Source organism: Oxyura jamaicensis, chromosome 3, assembly GCF_011077185.1.
Source record: "Oxyura jamaicensis isolate SHBP4307 breed ruddy duck chromosome 3, BPBGC_Ojam_1.0, whole genome shotgun sequence".
Lineage (NCBI taxonomy): Eukaryota > Metazoa > Chordata > Aves > Anseriformes > Anatidae > Oxyura > Oxyura jamaicensis.
Window position 1 is genome coordinate 46,857,018 of NC_048895.1, and position 22,442 is coordinate 46,879,459.

The window sequence follows — 22,442 nt, forward strand, 5'->3', positions numbered from 1 at the left end:
ACAATCCAAGCCACAGAACCTGTCTGAAATTTGTCCAGGAAAGCTCAGTTGAAGTCCTGCAGCAACTAGCTTATTTCGCTAACTCTTGTGTGAATGTCTACATGCTTGCAAACACACACACATTTAATCAAGAAGTACATAAATTCTTAAACCATATACTCCCAGAAGGCAGTTTTGGCTGGTGTGCAGGAAATACCAGGATCATTTTTGTATTTTAATATCGGGACCTTGGAACATTTTTGTCACACTCCACATAGCTTAGTTCCTAAGTAAAGAAGAATTAAATGTCTTTCAAGTGGCCATTATCAAGCTAAGTGCTGTACATAAATATGCATGAGAGGTCATTATTGCCAAGAGATGATGCTTAAAAGGTTCGAGTGTCTTTTCCTAAGATTTTTCTACTTGCTCTGTAACAGCGGAGCAAGTATTTCAAATGTGCAGTTCCATCTCCAGAAAACAATTTCTATCTTTTGGCATTTACCTCTTCTGTTTTGCTGTGGAGACTCATGTTAACTCCCAGGTATCCCAAGCCATGGCCTGCTAAGACCACCTACTTGAAAGCATCCTTGTAAGCAGCAGTACTGCCTTAGCGATTATGTGTGCTAGATCCTTCTCAGTCCCTGGGAAATGGTCAACACCACTGCAGCAACATAGCTGCCTTAGTCATGATTAGCTTTTTGAGAACAACTTGAATGTGCTATGCTATGAGCAAGACGTTTAAAGTAAAAGAGCAATCGTGGGTGTGATAGCAGGGCAGAGGAATGCAAACACACACTCCCAGTGACTATGGATTGCATTCTTCTCTGACAAATGAAAGACCCTCAAAAAGTCACAAAATGAGTGTATTTAGACTACAAGCCCATAGCCTTGGGTGTTTTCCAGCAAAGCTAAGCAGTTACATCTCCCAGTGATTACTGTGGGAGCTGCATATTGTCAGCAGCTCCCTCCGAAACTGGGGTAAGGACCTCTGCAGCACTGCCTTCAGTGCTTCTATCATGCACAGGATACCTATGGCATTAACAGCTACACTTGTCAGGTGCCCAATTTACTCTGTGTTTCTCCCTCTATTCCCTCCCCCCGCTCCCCCCCCCCAGTTCTTCCAGTGAGGGTTTTCGTTCCCACATGTGCCTGTTAGCCTCATGTGATGTCATTCTCCCAACTGCATGAACCTTTCCAAAAGGCTTATCAAACCTAATACTTCTTTTTTTTAATTTCCTTTCCAAAAACATGCTAGTAGAAGGATGAAACACACTTTCTCAGTCCTTACTCAGCTACAACAGGAAAGCTCTCTCTCCTTGACACAGTGCCGCCCGGGGATGGTGGCAAGGCGATCCCTGGCTGATGGTGCTCCTTTTCTGCTGGTCAGTTAGTCACATCCTCTCTCACAGCTGGATAACTGTGAGGAGAAAATGGGTCCCTCACTCCTGATCATAAAGCTAATTTGTTCCTGTGCCCACCCCCCTCCCTGATTTCTGCTGTGATTAAAATGAAACCTTGTCATTATTTTATGTTTCATTTTTTTGCTTATGATTTCAATCATTATTAGTAACATGGTCTGTGCCCCTTCAGCATCTCTAATTCCAGAGCCATGGTTCAACGTGGGAGCATATTGGTTCTTACTCTCTGGTTAATGCATCCATTTCTTGAGTTATTGTCCCTGCATTGATCTCTATTGATTCAGTTAACAGAGATGTTATCCTTGTTCCCATTTCTGAGAGAGCGATGTGCTTGCATTATGGGACCTTTAATGGCAAGGTTATCTCTAGCGCCATAGCCTTCATCTCCAACGCGTTTTACTGATTATTTTTTATGACTAATGCTCAGATCCTCAGCACAGTGGCTGCTCAGAAGATGGCACAATCAGTGTGTCTGCCACTGTTCGGCATTCTGTGCTTAGCTAATGAACACACCCAAGCAGCAAGGGTCACTGCTGGCTCGGGCCTGCCTATTCTTCATCAGTAAGGAAAGGCATCGTCACACCACTACATCTATCCAGGGCATAGAAGGAACAACACCCAAAACTACGTGTGTTAACCCAGCAAAATTAAAGCTGAAGCGAAGACTTGGTAAGAAAAGGCTGGAGGAACGGCTGGCAGACATTTCCCTCTGCCTTGCAGCCAGCTGTTCAGCGAGACCAGCGGAGGTGGTGCGCTCAGACAAAACGCTGCTCAGACACAGAGGAAATGACATGGCCATCAGGAGGTTCACTTCCTCCGCACACAGGCAGTCTGGTTTCCATAAAAAAAAAAAAAAAAAAAAAAAAAGAACCTTTGCTAAAGAAAATGTTGCAAATGCAGCAAAAGCAGCAATAGTTTTGTTTTGTTTTGTTTTTTCTCTAGCTCAGCAGAAGGGAAAAAAAAGGGGGGGGGGGATTTGTTTTTCCTCCCTCCTCAGCTAGTGTCACCTGCACTGGTGCAACAAGAGCGTGGCGTTGGCCTGGCAGGCAGGGCCTGCCTGCTGCAGCAGAGGCCAGACCTCGGTGGCCGCGGCTCTGTCGCCAGCCGGAGCTGGGACCAGCCTGGAAGCTCGTGTCTGCACTCTCACTGAGCTTTAGGGAAACGAAATTCTGACTCCCAAAAATAAAAAGTAAAAAGGAGAAATGAATCTGACGAGCTTTACAATGATTTAGTTTTCTGCTGGTCTGTGGGATGTTTCAAACACCAGCTCAGCTGCCCTTTGAAAAGAAAACAGGAGCTGGGGTGAAACGACGCTTCAGCAGGCTGGGTTTGCCTGACGGATACCAGTTGGACACAAACGCCTCCAAGAGCCTCAAAGTCGAACATAGTCTCTGTATTTGTAAGCTTTTTATTTCCTCAACACCTTCTAGCCCTAGACTAATAATTAATTTTAACACAATATGCCCCTAATCCCATCACCATTGTGTACAGTCACCAGATCACCAGATGAGAGAGATCCTCACGGGAAAACCCCTGCCCCTGCACTGTCAGTAATGAAGGGAAATTATTTCATGCCTCACAATGCCCTTGAGGGGAGTCATTCCAATTAACATAGCTGGTCTTTCTTATTACATGATTTAAATTAATGAGGAAAAATAAAGGAAAGAAAAAAAAAGGGCAATGGTATGGAGTGGTGTTTTGTAATGCATTTTGATCAATAAGTTGAGATGCATTACTATATTAGCAAATCCCAGCCCCTCAGAGATAAAAACTGCCTCAGTGCTGAGGCATGTGGGCTCTTCTTGTCCGTGTAAGTCCACCAAGACTGAACTCTATTTCAAAATAAGGTTTGTGTAACATTTAAATGTGGGACTGGCCTTCTGTTTACACCTGGCATGTTACTTCCAGATTTCACTGTGGCTAAAGGTCTCCTACAAGAAAAGTCTACATCTGCAGATGGAAGCATAAGGCCGTGAATGTAAATGGCTTGAGTGCAAAGAAAAGTTTAACACTTGTGTTAGCATAACAAGAGTTATGTTGCAGCTCTAGCATGCCTTTATTTCTCCCTATCTACACATAAACATGCAAAAATAGTTGCTTTGATGAGAGGTAAATGCCAGCAGCAGTTAGATTAGAAGTTAGGATCCCTCATTGGCCTTGTCCATAGTTAGACATAGTGGAAGTTAGTAAAGATTTTGACATATTTGGGGGTCTAGACTCATGAAAACATGCACGAGGATTACTGACACAACAGTTGACATCTCATGGTTTCCTTTTTGCACCTTGGCCTACAAGTCATTTGCAGTAAGAGTTCATCAAAACAAATTGGAAATACACAGGGACACTGACACAGCAAAATTCATTAATTAAGGGAAGAATTTCTTCCTAGGCAAAGCAAGCTATTCACAGCAGCACACTCTAAGCGTCTAATTTCAGTGTACATTTGCTGCCCCCACAGACACCAAAGCATCCAGGTCAGCACAGGGTGCCGGGGCATCAGCTGTCCCTTCCCATTGGCACCATGGCTGCAGAAAATGTCATCATTGCCTCCTTCTGGTACCAGGGACACAGGGTCCTAAAGATGGTTCTTGAGACCCTCATCGCTAACGGCTCCCCATTAGCTCCCTTTCCGAGTGTACTCACTGCCATTTCCCCATTAGCTAAATCTGTATCTATCTCACAGTTCCCCTTTTAAGCCTCAGGTCCTCCAGCTTCACCAATCATCTGCATTTTCTGTCCAGGAGAACTAAGGATTTCCTTTATCTAGGACATAATTACCTTTTATCTGAGAGAGATATCAGTTGAATTGACATAATTGACTTCACTGAGCTCAAATGTAAGTTCTCTTCCAATTTCTCCACGCACCTGAGCAGCAGGCAGGAGTGGCACCTGGGCCAGGCGGGATGGTCTCGCCGGGCCACAGCCTTCTCAGCTCTCATCCTCCCCGTGGACCAATTATGGTAGATACAAATTAGGATATCTTTCCTCAGGAGGAATCCAAAAAGCCTCATCCGAGAAGGCATTACACAGAAGAGCTGCGGGCTGAAATACCTTCAGGAAGAGAGCAAGTTTTGGACTCAATTTTCCCCCATCTCAGCAGCGCTCTCTAATTACCCTCAGAATGGGAGGTGACGAGAAGGCTTCCGAAGGGAGTGCTACAGCCAGCTCTGCTCTCACAGCATGGGATGCTGCATAGGATCAGGCACCGAGCCTGTCGTGTCACCGGGTACCGGGTACCTCAGAGGGGCTGGGCCGGAGCCAGGCGCTCTTCTCAGCTCTCCTCGTAGGCTGACCGCCCGCTGAGCACGAAGGGAGCTTTGCGCCCTGTTCCTGGGTAGCTGTGCTTCCTTGTGCATTGTAAATGCATGTGTTAAGGCTATGAACTCCATGAAAGTATGTAAAAATGAGACGTTGCAATGTTCACACCTACTTCCTTCACTCTCTGAACCTTAAAATCGGAGCACAAATAAGGAACTCGGTGTTACCTCCTCAGGTATTTTTCTGGCACTGACTTGCCCCAGCTATCTCCATAAGGCACCTTCACCTGCTTTTTCCCAGTTTTGCATTTTTTCAGGTTAGATTTCATACACCGGTGCAAATATCCTCTCTTTCCAAAAGCCTTCCTCCTCTTTGCTATCGGTTGTACTTCTTTCTTTGATGTCCTCGCTTCCTTGTGCTCCTTCTTCCCAGTGACAGCTGTACACTGCTAAGACAGCTCAGTACAGCGGCGCGTCACTCCGTTACCCATCCCTATCCTAAACAATCTCCCTGTGTTTTTTTTTTTTTTTATCACCACCTGGTTTCTGTAATCAAGCCAGGCATTTACAGACTCAGTCCCATACCTCTCATTTTACACAGTAATGTCTCAAGAATGCTATATTTTTTTTTTTGCCTCTTAACTCCTCCTTTTTTTTAAAAAACGAAGAAAAACAATTGGTTTCCAATGATAACTGTCTTTCTGGTAAGGCTAATCAGCTGTCCCGTGCTCTGTGGAGCTCACAGACACTTCTTTGCCATTATTCTCCTTTAGAAGTTCAGGATGCGGTGATGCCTCCTCTTAATTTCCCAAGTACCTCTCACATAGCCAGCTGAATTTTCCCTGGTGATTTCACTCCTTTGACATCTATTTTTAGAAACGAATTTGAGGGTTGAGCAACCCTCTTTTTGACAAAATCTTTATTTTGATGTGTTTGGTCAATTACTTGATTCCTAGGTAGCCTTTACAGTTAATGATTGTTTATTTACTACGACAGACATTTCACCTGTTCCTGCTGAATACTGAGGCATGCGCAGTAATTCCCTTGCCCCTTTTAGTCAAGGTAGCCTCCTCTTGCTCAGGAAGGTGATGGCTGTCTCCCTGAGTGACCTTTGGCTTCCTATACACCAAATTTATAAATTTTTTTATTGTGTTCACATCTTTTCCCATCTTCTTTTCCTCACTCATTTTTTGGATCATTTTCTTGCATTCTTCTTTCACAATAGGCTCTTGTACCAATTCCTGCAGTGCTGACCCTGCTGATTTATAGGTCTCATATTCTTCTCTTTTTATTGCTCTTTGTATTTCCCTGGTCATCCACAGTGGTCATTTCTAGTCCAAACAGATTTATTTCTCAATGGTATACAGATTTCTTGAACTCTGTGGACTATACCTCAGAGTATTTCCCCTCTTTGCCATCTTTTGCTCTATGTTAAGCACACATCTGCCACCCTCCATGTTTTCTGTGAGTTCAAAGTTTTTCCATTTCCAGTTCTGGCGAGTCTCAAGTTCCTGATTCAAGAACACATTAAATTTTGGACTGCATTTTCATATCCTACTCTGTTATCCCTTCTGCATGATGCATCGCCTATCTGGGCAGATGCCAAGTGCCACAGTGCAAGCCCACAGCTTTAGTTATATATTCATAATCTTTACTGTAGTTCCCATATAGCATGCGAGTGCTTCCCAGACATGAATGAGGTTGTTTTTGCACTACCCTGTGAGCAAATAAAGTGTTATTATTAGCATTTTATGGAGAGGGAAACCAAGGGAGGAAAGTAAGATCCACATTTGTAAAGTCACTTAAGTGCCATACTGCAATTCAGCTAAAAACAAAAAATGTTTTCTGATTCTTTGTTTGTTTTATTTTATTTTTTTTCTCCTTCTCAGAAGCCTGGCTGCTTTCCTCTAAGAAGGTTCCTATTTTCCAGCCCCCTTGTCCCACATGTGCATCCTCTTTCCAACAGCACCATTTGATCACTCCTCATTCCCACATAATTTCCTCCCATCCTCCCCTTTGCTCTCACACAGAGGCTTAGTTTATATGAACTTAATTAACACGGCTGATGGCTGGGCCAGCCTGCAGCCAGCATCACTCCCTGCAAGGCAGCCTCTGGACTGACAGCAGGTGTTTTCCACCCTCCTTGTTTTCTCACACCACCCAAAGAACGGCAGACACAGAGGACACGGATGTGACCTGTTTGCTTTGTAGTGGTTTGCAGTATTTAATTCCCCAGTGGCTAGAATTTGCTTCCTATGCAGAAGCTAAAACCAAGAAGATGAACTCCCTAAACCCACAGTCCCCACTGGATGTTGGGGGCAATGGCTGTTGTAAACCCTGAAGCCCCCAGCTCCCTGCTTCATTGCCAGCTAATCGTGGAAGAACATAAGCAGAGCCTAGTACTCCCACTGCTCAAAGCCCACAGAGCCATTCCTGGCCACAGGCAGACACAAAACCCCTGCAGGTGCTGAGATGTTTGGTTATGACACTACGGACCCCCCATGCCAGTGCCTTCGCTCTCCTGCCCAGTCCCTGGGCATGGAGGTCAAGGGGAAGCCACTTCTGCAGGTGCCACCCATGGCTGACCAAAACCCCTACATCGGGGACAGCCTGATCCTGACGGCTTTCTTATCCAGAGCTCCATGAGGGGTTTATTTGACAATGTACAGGTAGATGTGTAATAAGGGTGCTCCAGACTGAATTTCTCTCAATCTTTGCTGTTAAAGTTTTTCCACACTGTAAAATTTTGGCATGCATTTGAGCAGGAACCTGGAAACCAGGGTATACAGTCCCTTTTTATTTAGAGAAGATCAGTCCCTATAGCTAGTGGAGTCCACAGGTTTACCCCATCCTAATAATGGGACATCCATCTGGCTGGCTGATGCACTGTGTCCATCCCCAACCCCAGCCACATCTCACAGCCCAGCAGGAATTTCCTCTGGCTGTGGGATTTTTCTTGATGTCTCTCAGGCTTACTGGCACTGGTGACATCCGAGTGTCACCTGCAGATGCTCCCAGAGCTGTGCAGAAATACGGCTGAGCTCAGGGTAAGGGAAGCCCAGGACACCGGAGAGACAGCAATGCTCAGTGCAAAGACAGAGGGACGCAGGTAAAGTGGCAGTAACAGGGAGAGCAGCAGCAAGGCAGCCTGCCGTGGTGCCACTGCCCTGCCTTCAGCTGCATCCCCAGCTGGCTGCGAATGACCCTGTGTTATCAGGCACTCCGCAATCAGGCGGTGCCGGGCAGTTTATGGCACCGGAGGGTTTGCAGTTACACTAGGGTGCTAACATTTTGAACAGTCAGGGACTCGCCACAATAAAATCAAGCTGAGCACTCTAGTCCTGCTTAACAAGCCTGCTAATGCACTATTGAAATCAATGGCACATTTGAACACTAAGAGTTGCCCTGGAGCTTTTTAAAGCATCCTGCCTCTGTTTTTCGTTTTGGGAGCACAAGTGCTCCTTCCAGGAGGGCACGGTCTGTGGGAAAGGCAGCTGGACCAAAGTGCAAAGGAAAGGACACAAATTGTTTGATTACACGTGCCAGTAAACAGCTGCCAGCAAGTCGCTTCATCTTCCCCTGCCTCAGTTTCTTCAGTTTACAGACAGCCTGACAGAAAACCAGGACTGGTCTTCTCCAGTGCTTGAGCCCTCTGTGACTCCTGGGTGAATGGAAATGCAGTATTAAAGGTTACAGAGATTTATTCTTAAATGGGCTCAAGGGATGTTTGTTTACACAAGGCAAAACGATAGCTATAACATATATCATCATTGTTTCAGCAAGAGCATCTGTCACAACCTAGATGCGGACTTCTAAGAGAGGACAGAAAGAGAAAACGGGAAATGCACAACCACGGACAGAAAAGGACAGTGGAGAAATAATGACAAATCAAATATAGCAACTTTTCTCTCTCTCAAATGACATTTCCCATCAGCTATCTTATGTCAAAGGAAAAAAAAAAAAAAAAAAAAAAAGATCTCCTGTGACTTCTATCTATTAGATTTTTCTCTGAATGCCTGCCACACTCTGGAGCTGGGCTGCAGGAAGGCCCAGCTCTGCCACTCTCAGCTAATAGGTTTGATTGTTTTCTCTGAAATTATACTCACAGATACTGACCTGCAAGTCAGCCTGACACTCAGCCTCGCACCGGGAAGGAAGGCCCCCAAGCAGGGAGGCACGTGAGTGACTGGTGCAGCCTGGCCGCCTGCAGCCGAGCTCTGCTGCTGCATCCCCACTTGCAGAAGTTAAGTTGTTGACAGTGAGATAAGTCACTGCAATCCACAAAGTGCTGGTGTTTAGTACACAGTATTTATATTTTATGAATGTTAACAAGCAAGAAGCCCTGCACAACTGAGCAGTTACGAGCTCAGAAGGCTTTGTGAGATATTTTCTCTAAGGGCTCATTAATGTGGTCTTTTAATGGAGTACTTGCATATCTGAATCTTTAACTGTAGCTATAAATAGGGTTTATAAGCACTTGACAGTGTGTGGCAAAGCCGTGTTAGCAGTGCTTGTCCTGCTTTTTCTTTTTTTTTTTTTCCTTTTTCTGTTTTTGCAAGTTGCACTGGCAAAGGATATTTAAGAGGTGGAATTTAAATGTTTGCTAAAATGCAAACACATATACATCCTAATGATGCTGCACTCTGAATACCGTTTTCACTGGGTGTAGTGCATTTGGCATGTTCCCTCAATTAACCGAGCATCACAACATCACAACAAAACAGCTAGCATTCCCATGCTATTCAAGGGAAAATTAGGGCAAAAGGGGGTCAAGCTACAGCCCAAATGTCCCACAGCAAGTCAATAGCAGAGCAGGGATGGGAACCAACGAGCTCTAATTACCTGCCCTAATCATTAAACCGTAGAGACACAGTCTGCTTTTATTTTCCCTGGTGCTGAAGCAGAGTCATGTCCAGTGTGTAAACCTTCTCACTTTTGACTGAGCACTGCAGCTGATGGCTGGATTTTCCCTTCCACCCCGGGTTCCCCTCACCCTGTGAGATGTCCACACTGTGCTGAACAGGCGGCTTTTTTCCCCCTCTTGACGATCTGTGGCAACTTTTTCAGCTCACCAGCCAACAGCACACAACCTTAAATAAACTTTTGCCAGCCCCAGCAAGGAACCAACAGCTTAATGCACAACATAGGAGTGCTGTTTTATGATATAGTAAAAGCTGCAGGAAGAGCACAGCCTTTAATAAATCACCGTATTGTATCATCCACCAGATTGCCATTTCTGTGTGCTGCAGAACGTGTGACAGCTCTCATTGCCTGCCCCTGGGGGTACCCACGGACACCCCAGCCGCACTTTGGTGCCCTGTGAAGACATCACTGCATGTCAAGTGTGACGAATCTGAAGGGCTCATTGACCAGATGCCGGGGACTTGCAGCTTCTACCATAGCCTACAGAGTCTGCGAGGTATAAATAGGCCTTTCTTGATTCTTTTTTTTTTTTTTTTTTAAAAGGGACTTCTAAATTATTTCATTTTTTCCCTGTTTAAAGGCACCCTGGAAGGTTCTATGGCCTCAGGAGAGGAACACAGAGAGACACAACAATCTTCCTCTGACTTTCCACCGTACTTTGCCTACACAGTAGATGGACTGGCATACCTCTCCAGTAACACAACGGGGACTGCGGCCCAGGTGTGTCCTACAGGCTTTCCTATCTAGCTTCAGCACTCAGTTATGTAGCACATCTACCCCGCCAGAAGTACGCATATTTGCTGGGGCAGGGGTCCTGAACACATTGACAAAGCCCCTTTAAGATGACTGCAGGGAATGTGTTGTCCTCTCCGGCCAATATCTATTATAGGTCATTGTTTGGATTTTACGCTAGTAATTCTGAGTGCTTCCAGTTTTGGTTCATCTCTGATGTGACTGCAATCGAGTTTTCCGCATGCATACATCCTGAATTTATTTTAACTGTGCTCAGTGTTTGGAAGGTAAGTGAGGATGCTATTAGCTACCAGTCTGCGTCTATGAATGATCACTTATTACTTTCTCAGTGGTTTGGTTCAGACGTGTGAAAGAATACGTTAGCCTGTAATGAGACTATCATGGGCTGAGTTGTTTGAGGGAGCCTGTTGTCAAATGGTTACTTTTATCTAGCAGGGGAAAGAAAAAATCAACCAGAATAATTTATAGCTTTAAAATGCTGATTTTTGTGAGCATGTATTAGATGTTTTAACACCATTAAACTATTGTAAACCAAAACATGATTAAATATTTAAGCAGTATTCTCTCTTTCCTATGCAGGGATAAGTATCTATTTGTCTTGCATCATGATTTTTATGCACTTAATGCTTTTCAGCACTGCGCTGTCCTAGAGTACGAGCGCAGGGTTGCTGTTCTCTCACTGTACTCTACTGGTCTCTTCCTTCTTCTCCCAGAACGTTTCCTCCTTTTCTCACTAGCTTTTTTTCACCTTCCTCTTACAGAGCACGACCTCTCTGTCCTTCAGCCCTTTGATGTTGAGAGCTTCCTCCTGCACTCGCGTATCGCCTCTGCAGCTTTTACCTGCAGGCCTCCATTTCAGAGGCACTCAGCTCTGCTTTTCCTGCTCCGTCTTGGTGCTTCCAGGAAGGTGCTGGTGTGAGCTGAGCACCACGGGGAAAAGAGGAGGAGACTGCCCATGGCTGGGTGGCCGCATCCAAGTGGCACGTGCCAGGGGAGCACTTCGTTCCTCTGGTCTCTCAGCGTCCTGGCAAGAAGACTGTTCGCTGATAAATCATTTGCTGTGAGATCTTAGCCCAGCTGTGGGTCAGCTCGGCTCTGTCCCCTTGGAACAGCTCCTGGGGGCCAGACCAGCCTCCGGGAGCTGGCCCAGGTCCGTGCCCTGACACTGTTTCATTTCCTAACTCGGCGGCAGCCCTTGCCTGGTTTGTGGATTGCAGGGCATGGGGCAAGCCAGCGGCAGGAGAGCACGGGGCCTGCAAGCAGGGATCAACCCTGCTCCCAGCTCAGTAGCAAAGCCTGCAAGCAAGCAGTTTCAGGTCCCTGTATGGGATTTCTGATCCAGGTTTTGAGCCGCTGGTCTTCAAGAAAGAGACTGCTCTTCTGGCGGGGGCTCGGTCAGACACGGGCTGCTAGGGCTCCCTGCCCTGCTCCTGCGCAGATACCGCATCCCCTCGCTGAGGCCTCCTGCCCTGCTCCTGCTGCCACAGATGTTAGTTTACAGCTGGTCTAACAGGCAAGGTATTTTCAGCTGTAACTTATCTTTTTTATCTATTTTTTTTTTCCTTCTCATTTCTCATATTTGATTTGGGTTTTACAGGGGAAAAAGAGTAAAGCATAAAAATACAGTTTAATGTTCCCCTTTAAAATTCAAGTTAAAGGGTTATTACCTATTTCTGTACCAGCAGCTGCTAACACAAGCTTTGGTTGCCGCCCCCCCCCCCCCCCACTAATTTAGTTCCGTTACCAAATCCCACATTCACCTGTGACCCTGAGGGTAATATTTCCCTGCAAGCAGGGCACTGGGCTGCACTTGGCATCGCCGGCTTCAGACGAGGGGCTCTCTGGGCGCCGGCCGGGAGGTGGGCTGACACCTGTGCCAGCAGCCCCAGCCACTCACCACCCCCACCTATGTGCGTTTATGGCAGTGGTTTTCTTTTTTTTCCTCCCACTTTTATTGGGAGATTACTGGAGTAAGTGGAGTAAAGTTCACAGTAAAAATGAAATGTTGCTCATAGCAAATTTCATGATTCTTATTATTGGGCAGTAGCGGCAGTTTTGTATAAATTCCTAAACAAACAGATCATAGCACCGAGCTTTAACCTTGGCTGGTCTTTAAAGCTAATTGTATGCTACTTCTGTATCAAATCACAAAGTGATATAAGATATACAGCTCTCCAGCCTCCTGACATTTTCTGTAGAAAGTCATTTAGATGCAAAAAGGCAAGTGAAGAACCAGGGTGGGAGATATCCTGGGAGATACTCATTCAAGTAAAATGGATTAGAAGAAGACCACAGAGCACTGAGATGAAGATATGGCTAAAACGCAAATATGGACCATCTAAAGCACTGCTAGAGGTAGAAAAATAAATTACACAGGGGAAAAAAAAATGCCACAAGAATGTATGCGTAAGACAAAGCCAGGGGCCAGTTCCTGCTCTATTTTCTCATATGAGCAGTGCCTTTGATTTCATTGAGCCCAGCAGCCACATCTGGCTCTGCCTGAGCTGAACCGAAACCAGGGCAGTCACGCGGTGCCGCTTCCTCCTTTTGCTCTCGTGGGGAGCAGGCACTGACGAGGAGGCTGGGCACCAGGGCAGCATCAGCAGCCGCTAGGGTGAGAGGCCAGGATTCATCCTTTGTGCTCACCACTGTCTTCTGTGTGGCCCCAGTTTGCTCAGCCAGAAGCAGGAGCAGCAACACAGGGCTGCAGCTGGCCAACCCTGTGCTGCCCACGGTGTCCCACCTCATCCACTGAGGAGCAAAGGGCCTGAGGGAACGGCATGGAGATGCATCAGGGGAGGTTTGGCCTGGGAGTTGGGAAAAGGTTCTTCACCCAGAGGGTGGCTGGGCACTGGGACAGGCTCCCCAGGGCAGTGGTCATGGCACCAAACCTGCTGGAGTTCAAGAAGCATTTGGACAACACTCTCAGACACATGGTCTGGTTTTTGAGGGTTCCTGCGTGGAGCGAGGAGATAGACAAAATGATCCATGTGGATCCCTTCCAGCTGGGGATATTTGATAAAGGACTAAGTGGGCTTTTGTAGGGCGTGGAAGTGAGTGGTCACAGCTCTCGCCCAGCCTTTCTCCAGGCAAGCGGTGCCCCGGCGGGCCCTGTACTCCTGTGGCTGGACCAGGCACCTCCAGCCCTGGCCCATGCCCCATCCATGCTGCTGGGCCCACGCACGCAGCTCGGGGTGCCCGGGGAGGGCCATGGCGGCATGGGAGGGTGGGCCTGAGGGAGGGAGGGAGACAGATATCACGGGATGTCATGGGTGCCACATAACACAAGGAAAACATAGAAATGTTCACAAGAAACTTGAAACCAAAACTGGAAATTAAAAACTACTGTTTGTACAAATGCCTGCTATTGATCACATTGTAGAGAGCAGCCGTGAGCGAGGGTTGTGGGGAAACAAAGCATACGCTCAGCACACCATCCATCTCTACTCCCCAGACATAATTATAACAGTATGGGAGACATGAAAAGGCAGTGCAACACCACGCTCTGCAAATAAAAAGCTGGAAATACTTGTGGGTGCGAAAGGAAACTGGTGAGCAGAGGTAATGCAAACATCTTATTGGGGAGCTGAAAAATGCTCGAGGAATAAAAAGCTTTAAAAAAAGAAAACAACAGAGAACAGAGGAATACTATTTTTCTTTCTTTAAGGAGAAAAACAGCCATTAAAGTATGTATGAAGGAACACTGCAGGGTTTGCAACCGCCCGATTTTGCTACAGCACGTGGCACCAAATTGTCTTATAATTAAAAGCTGCTATAGTACAGACCACAAAAAAAAAACAATCCTGTTCTATGCCAGTGGCAAAATTATTGATAGAACAGGGTCCTACTGAGTTTATTTTGGTCCTGTTACTGTCATCACTGACTTTAAGTAGCAGGATCCATCCCTTAAGGAAAGCCAGAGCATAGTAAGACAGTTTCTTTTTTGTTTTTGTTTTTTTTTTTTTTTTTTTTTTACTTATGCATAGCATTGTAGGATTTAAAAGCAAAGAGTCAGAATTTAGTAGCTTAAATTTCTTTTCTGTGATGAAGATTTGTTTCTTCCTTCTACTGATAAGGGAGAAACCTTATTAATGTGGCCTCAGTGGTAGTTACACTGTTACTGCTGCACTGGAAGAGATGTACACATTTTTTTTTTTTTTTTTCCCAAGGAGGGTTTAACTGCTTTGTAGACCCATAAAGATATTTCACAGAGAAAGCTTTATTCAATTGGAGCTCTTAAACCTCCTTTGTGAAATGTTGTGGTATTTCGTGAGATATGTGGCCTTTGCTACGCACGTGATGCTGGTAGGTTTCTAGGCATGCAAGTTCAAGAGCTTTATTTTCCAGATATTTTTCAATCAATTAAGCTTGATGGTAATGCTGTATGCACTGTAGAAAGGAAGAAAAATAAAAATAGCGGCTGACTGTCTCCATCTCCTGCAGAACGAGCGTGATTTGCTGCTGTTGTCTTTGCCTTGCTGCTGGCAGCACAGCTCCGATGCCGGTTTCGGCAGTTTGCAGGTTTGTGGCTCTGGAATGTTTCTGGTGGGTTTTTGGCTTTGTCAGAAACATTCCTGTGATGTGGGGGATTCCTATCAAAATGATCATCACCCTCACTGCACCAATTGCTTCTCTGCTTTTGCATACAGACTATTGCTGAGCTACAGAAAACACAGCTCTGTGTCTACAGGGTTCTTCATGGAGGTTTTTCCTTAATGTTGCATTTCTGCACACTTGTACAGCCAGCCCCTATGGGGGAGCAAACAAAAGGCCTTTTAGAGGCAATCTTTCAGAATGCTCCTATTGTGCCCTTAATTGCATCAAAGTACACGTGGGCTCAGCTGTATGCGGACATAGTTTTAGCTGTAGGTTGATTTTAAGCAAGCCACACATTTTATACCAAAGCAATGCATAAAAGCAGGCACAAGAAAGAAGCTTTAATTTAGTCACATTACTCCAGTAAGTAAGAATGCATAGCAAGCAATAATTGGATGTTAGAAGTTTAGAGCAGATGTTCCCTTTACTTTGATTCTTGAGGCAGTGCAGTGGCAATTTCTTCCTTTGTAACAGACATAAATGATTCAGTGTTAATAAAAAAAAAAAAAAAAAAGTTTCAGGCATAGAGTTCTTCAAGAGCACAGCCAAGGAATAAAACACACACTGCAAAATGGGGTGCTGAGCAAGGAAGCACTCTCCTCCCCCACACCGATAACATTTTGAAAGAGATCGGGGTTTTATCCTCTATATTTATCCTGCTTTATTATTACAGTAACTGATTTAAAACACTTTCCTAGGTGTTATTTGTTATTTTTCCCCCACTCAGGAGGAATTTGGTTGTTTTCCAGAGAGGAGTGGAAACGCAGCATGCTGTTAGTCCCAGCAGCAATCACCAGCCTGCCCAGCAAGGTGCCAGCGCTGTCCTCACGGACACATGGCAATTTCCCAGCTACCATGGTTGCCACATCCAGCCAACAAAAACGGGAAGCTGCAGTGGGCAGGTTTGGGCAGGGGAGGGAGCAAGGAGAAGGCAACTGTAGAAAAGGGGCTTCCCCCAGCAGCAGCCACCTTGATGTATCCTTCCACACCTTGAAGATCCCATGGGGAACACGGGGGAGGCTCCAGGCTACCCCAGTTCACAGTACTAGGGTGCCCACCCTGCCCTTCACATCAGCAGAAAACCCCACAACATCCCAGCCACACAAAATTCCCAGGATGGACAAATGATGGCCCAGAGAAGCTGGGTTTAGGGTGTGCAGCTGCAGGGCCCCAAGAAACTAGAGAAATGCAGCCGTACATCCCATGTGCCAGACAAGAGCTCCCTGCCATTTTCTTTCTCTCCTGCCCCCACCCTCAGCAGCACAGCTACTTTTCTCCCAGTGCACTGCAGCATAACACAAGGGGAGAAAGCAGAAAGATTTATTCCAGAAATGTTTTGCCTCAGCTACCACCAAGGGAGTGCTCTGGGATGAAGCAGATGCAACTTCCCCAAAATTCATATTTTCCCAAAAATGTAAACTGTAAAGGAAAAGCTTTTGCTGGAATAACCATTCCCTGATGGCTCCATCATCAGCTGCCCCTCTGCCCGCTCCACTCACACAGCTCCTCTATCAGCACCACAGGGACACAGGAGAAGCAGGAAGCGTGAGCTCTCACAGATGAAGTAATGGGACTAATGCACAAGATGGAGATGGCGAGATGCAAGGAGGCCACTCACCAGTTCTAGATCTGGAGTTAGGCAAGTAGTGTTGCTTTTAGGCAATTGTTCCATTGGGGAGGGCTTAGAAATTACACCGAGAAAACAGAAATTGGAAGCTGGTAGAGCTGGATGGACCACAGGTTTTAAGCCAGGCCACTCCCAATTAATGCAACAGTCTGCAACAGAAGGTGGCTGCTCTATGGTGGACATAAGTTTCCTCTGGCCCACACCCAGTGGGCCTCCACATCCAACACTATCTTGTACACTTTGGGATAAGACATGATACTTTGTAGAGTTTTTGGATGATTTTTGAGGAATTTGTCTCTCTCTCCTTTTTTTTTTTTTTTTTTTTTTGATCTCTGCACCTCTATCTGAAGGCAGAGTTATTTCATGTAGGGCTAGTGTGGTCCCACAGACGGGATTGAGCTACACTGTTTATGGATGCTAGTAGTGGCAATGCTCACAACTGAGCACGCTGTATGCCACCACAAGCACTAGCACATTCATCTGCACTCACATTAAATACAGTGCATCAGTTCACCTCTACCAAGTTGTGTATTAGACAGCCACAGAGGTAGAAGAGGTGCAGAAATGAGACCCCAAACCAGCACGTTTCCACCATGCCGCAGAACAGGCTGAGGCAGCAGGCTGGCTTGCTCCTGCTTCTCTTCTGCCCTCCAGCCTTTGCAGAACACAAGCTCTGGTTCCCATTTCATCCCACACCCTGACCAGCCAGGCCAGAGGACACCACAGTGGCAGAACCTCTCAAGCTCCTGCGTACATGGGCCAGGGCAGCTGGCAGGGCACAGTCCCAAGAACCTCCTGGCCACAGGCACACCACCATGTGCTTCCTCCCCGGGACACGGCTGACTCCTCTGTAGCTTCTGTCCCATGCGGGTGACCGCTCACAGTCCCTCCCCTCCACCCCTCCCTGCGGAGCCAGGCCTGCACACACTGCAGCCGGGTGGCCAAGGCCCAGTGCTCCTGCCCTCAGGAGGGGGAGGCTCACAGCAGGGACCCCCCGGGCCTGCACCGGCCACATTTGCTGGGCAAGAGCAAGCACAGCCAGGGTTTGCCTGGCACAGACGCTCCGCTTCCCTCCCCTTCCCTCGTGTGCCAGAAGGATCGTGGGGCCGGGGCAGGGAACGTCTTGTCCTGCCAGGGCATGAGCTGTCCTCCCCCGGTCTCCAGGAGGCACAAAGAGACCTCGAGCAGTTTCAGGCAGACAGGCTTTGTACTGAGTTCCTGCAAGCATTACCGCTTTTATTTAAAGCAGAAAGCACAGGATGTTACAGATGAGTGGAGAAATGCTGACTGCCCTGCTGCCTGCAGAGCCCCTCAGACTGGAGAATGTTTTTCTGGAAGTCGGAGGGTCTCCAGACAGGATTAGGAAAGCACACAGTGTCTGCTTTAGCTTTCTTTTCTTCTTCTGGGCCCAGCTTGGCTGCGGCTACGCCTCACCCCTGCAAGGCCTCCTCAGGAGCCCCTGCATGGCAAGTGGCCAGGCTCTGATGCCCTGCCACCAGCATGGGCTTGGCCAGTCCCCAGCAGCCTGGTATGGCCCTGGCTGTGACGGCGGCAGGGCACTGGAGCCCCCAGATCGTGCTCAGCATCAGGCAGCTAAGCTGCAGCCACCAGCAACTTGCACCACCACTGCTTCATGGCACCCACAAGATGCCAGGCTTCCCAAATATATGACACCTGATAAAGAGTTCCCTTATGCTGCTTTGGGGAAGATTTTTTTTCTCCCCCTTTTTATCCCTGTGTTAAGGATTAGCAAAGAGAAAGAAAGGCACAGCTAGATTTTTTTTTTCTTTAAATGTAAGCATGTGCTTTTTATTCTTCCAACTAAAGAACCACCACCAGCCATCCTGAAGCACCTAACGTGTTAATCAAGATAAACTGAATCCACCTCAGACACCAGCTTCAGAAAACCAGCCAATAACTTATTTATCTGTCCCCAGGGTCCTTTCCCAATGTCACTTACCTTGTGGTGACTGGAGAGCTAGAAGGTAACAGGAGACCCCATAGTAAGGCACAGGAGACCCCATAGTAAGGCACAGGCCACTTCTACTCTACGTGGCTTTAATGGAGCTATGCTTAATTTGCACTCCCTGAAAAACCTGGCCCAGAGTGCCTTTTAATTGATCACAATTAGAAACTCATGATTGGCTGGCTGCCTATAGTATTGGTGACCACAATTACATGGTCTGGAGGAAAGAGAGGCAGTTACTATTTTGAAACTACAATTCCATTTTTTGAGCATAGCAAAATAGCTCGGCAGAGTATTGAATGACATAATATTACTCATATGCTTAAGCACCTGAGTCCTTGATCTTGTGCTTTATAAAGTGCTCTGAGCTGTGCTGTAATTGCCTATAAATATGCTGCAGATCATGTTTAAACGGACACTGGCAAGGTTGGCAGGCCTACAGTTTGACTTCGTAAGATGACACCCTAAAATAGTTTTATTTTCAGTCTTTCTGAATTACTGGCCTGCATTTTTTATCAAGCTTCTTTTTATCAGTCCAGCTCCTATGATTAATGACATTACCCTCTTGAACATGCAAGTAAAAACACTTAGCTGTAAAACTTTTCCCTTGATGTGAATAGGGACGACCTCTCTTGCCCTTACGGTTTGCAGTAAGGTCACTCCGTGTTGAAGCAACCTCTTGCGAAAGACATCTTCAAACAGAGAGCAGGGCTGCGGGGATCGGGTCTGGGCAAGCCTGGAGCTGCACAAGGTGTCCATTTTCCAGTGTCTATCCTGTGTTTGTCAGTCATTAGTCTTGTCCTAGTCGAGCTGAAGGGGAGGGGATGCAAGAATTAAAAAGAAGAGCCAGGGAACAGAGTTAAAAGTTGGCGGTGTTGCTACAGCTTCTCCACCTCCTCAGCAGTGCTGCCATGATGCAAAGGGTGGTGGGATGGAGAAGCCACAGGGACGAGAGCCCTGTCCCCTGCTGTCACCTCTGCGAGCGGCTCTGTGGTGGGAGCCCAGTGGGGTGGGAGCTGCAGCTGGCTGCTGAGAGGCTTTTTAATCTCAGGCACAAGTGTGAGGCTGGGTTTTCTCGTCAGGATAGAACATAAATAGCTAAGAAATGGAAGGTGACCTGGGATTTTTCATTTTATGAAGGGACTGATTTGTTTCAGAGTAACTCAGCTCCCTTTATGCAGCAGTCCTCCAGCATGCTGCGTACTCATGGTGGAAACGTGCATGTCCCCATAGCCAAATCCATCACTGCCATTAACATGGGAGCAGGGGACGGTGCCCCGGGCAGCCAGGGGGCTGCTGTTTAAGCAGAGGGAGAAACTATAAGTGAAGGCTGCGTTGCTGGTGCCAGGGTGGATGTGTAGAAGGGCATTTTTGGAAGAGAAGATATGCTCAGCCTCCCTGCTATATCCTGCTAGACTCTGCTCTGCCAGTTTTGAAGACGAAGCTGTTGATTTTCCCAAGACACAGGCCTGCAGCCAGGCTTCACATTCCTTTCTGCCAGGAAGGTGAAAGATTTACAGACACCCTGGATGCGAGGCAGCGCATTTGCTATGCTCGTCCATCACAGGTGTGCGTTAGTCACAGGACAGGCGCTGCCTGAACTCTAGGGACCGGAGAGAAACCCTGGCAATGTGTAAAAGAAAATTCAGAAGTAACTGAAAAACAAACAGAAAAGGAAGGTCTGTGGAGCCTGGGAAGCAGGCGCACCTGCAGCAGTAGTGCCTGAAATGGGGCTGAGGATGCTGGCAGCCAGTGGCATCCCTTGGTGCAGCAACTCTTCTTTCTCCTAACTTGTTTTTCAGTTACAGGAAAGAGAAGAAAGTAAAAGAAAAATGTTTCGGGCTGAAGATCCTACGGAGCAGACATAGGCAAGGCTAATGCCAGCCTAATGTCAGACCCAGCACAGCATTTCAGGAGCTGGGAAGGCGCACCCACACCAAGGGAAGGGGGAACGGGGCAGCACAGGAGCTGTGCCTCTCACACAGGCGGTTCTGGTTGTGTGTGCACACGGAGGCAGGAGAGTACTTGGAGGAAGCCTTATGCTTCTAACAAAATGAATGTATTTTGAGTGCTGCTAATTACAGAGAAATACTTGAAAGGGCAACTTGGATATATTTTAAGAGCTTCCAGAAACCAGAATAAACACAAAATGAGCCCAAAATCTCTACTTTTATAACCTCAGGCTTTTTAGACAAAGTTTGTATCTCCTGATTTGTTTTGAGCTGACCTGATAATATTAAACCATTGTCCTTGAGAACTGTAAAACTTGGTTTATTTTTTCTAGGGTTATTCCAAAAAAATGTTTACAAAGCAATAAAGCCAATCATAAAGCTACAATTATGTCAATTCCGTGTTGTGGGTATGCAGGGAGAAACTAACTGAGAAGGTATTCTAGGGGATTACTGTAACCATAGTTATATTGTTTATACTTATATATACTGTAGTAATAACAGAAATGCGACAGCAACTGTGCAGCTACAAAAAATATCCAGCACCCTTTAAAATATATGTATATATACTGTATTTACCTAGATTAACAGGGACTTTAGGAACTGGCATACTATGTACACTCCATCTTCTGTCTGATTTATTCAAGTTCTGTCTGATCATATTTTTCCCATCAAAACTGTGGTTGTGCCTGATATTCACTGACAGGAACCCAAGGTCCAGAACAAGGTAAACACCTGGAAGCTTAGACTGTGAGTGTGTAAGGGACATTAATTAATTTTTGACAGTGGCTTATAATGGACCACATAAATTTTCCCACTATAATTGGTATATACATTCAACAGTTTTATTGTATGTCGGTGCACATTATTCAGCACAGCTGCTAGAGAGACATTGCTGAACTGGTGTTTCTCTTCCATGACAAACACCTATTAAGCAGTCAGCATAAACTCTTCTTGTTACAGCCTCTGACATCACCCTCAGGGCAAGCGGACACAGAACAGCAATTGCTGAATTGCGTATGAAAATTATAGTTTTATTGTCTATACAACTGAAGGTTTAACTCTGATTCCTGCTCGAGTCAGCCCTGTTATAAAGAAGCAATTCTTTCACGGAACAAACAAGCACAGTACACCATTGTAATCAAAGGAACAGGCACTATTTATGTATTGGAAAGACTTGTTCACAATAGTGCTAACACTCTAATGCCCCAGAAGCCACTATTTTAGCAGCTGTAGAGAAAAAAAAGCATGACTAACAAGATGCCACACAGAGTCAGACACAGTTTTTTTAGAACACAAATGGAATCATCCCATTTGATACAGATCAGTTTAATATGCACGACTGGTAAGTAGGGATCATGTATTTAATGTTTATATAAGCAGTTTCTCCACCGCAGCGTTCAAAGGCTTCCAGTGTCTCTTGAATCAGATCTCCAATATTTTCACGCTTCTGCTGGCTGTAGTCTATCCCATCTCCTGAATTAACTGATTAGTAAAACAAAAAGAAAAAAAAAAAATATATTAAATTTGCTGGTACACTTTGAAATAATGACATAGAAAACTGGAATTGCTTCTCAGTCACTGTCCCTCTATTAGAAATTTTGATCTGTGACACAAAGCAGCTGAATTTGAAAACAGGGTGTTTTTGGTTTCTCTGTAAGGCTCTGTCAAGGCTCCCCCTTCATATGCCTCCAAAAGCTGTTCATGTATGCATTACTTTAGTATCTAAGTAAAAATCCAAAGAAAACACATGCTGTTATAAGATATGGATAGACTGTTACACAGTTAATCTCTTAAGACCATTACTACTTTATTTCATAACATTGCTTATTTAGGACAGAATTGCCAGATGCATAAGCGCTTATCTACAGAATGTGACTTAAGCTAGACTTGTTATGCTTTGAAATCTTCAATAGGTATTGCTTTTCGATTGTTCCATGTTAGACTTCAGATTCACAGGCTTATGTCGTTTCT

General features: G+C 46.0%; 1 protein-coding gene across 1 annotated transcript in view; it reads right to left on the minus strand.

Moving 5' to 3' along the window:
- Positions 1–21,291: 21,291 nt before the first annotated feature.
- The window catches only part of PACRG (parkin coregulated), a 210,800-nt gene continuing 209,649 nt past the window's right edge, over positions 21,292–22,442 (minus strand). The window contains exon 6 of the mRNA XM_035323310.1: positions 21,292–21,953. Within this exon, the coding sequence (XP_035179201.1) occupies positions 21,793–21,953 (161 nt within the window). The 3' untranslated portion in view covers positions 21,292–21,792. The remainder of the gene's footprint in view (positions 21,954–22,442) is intronic.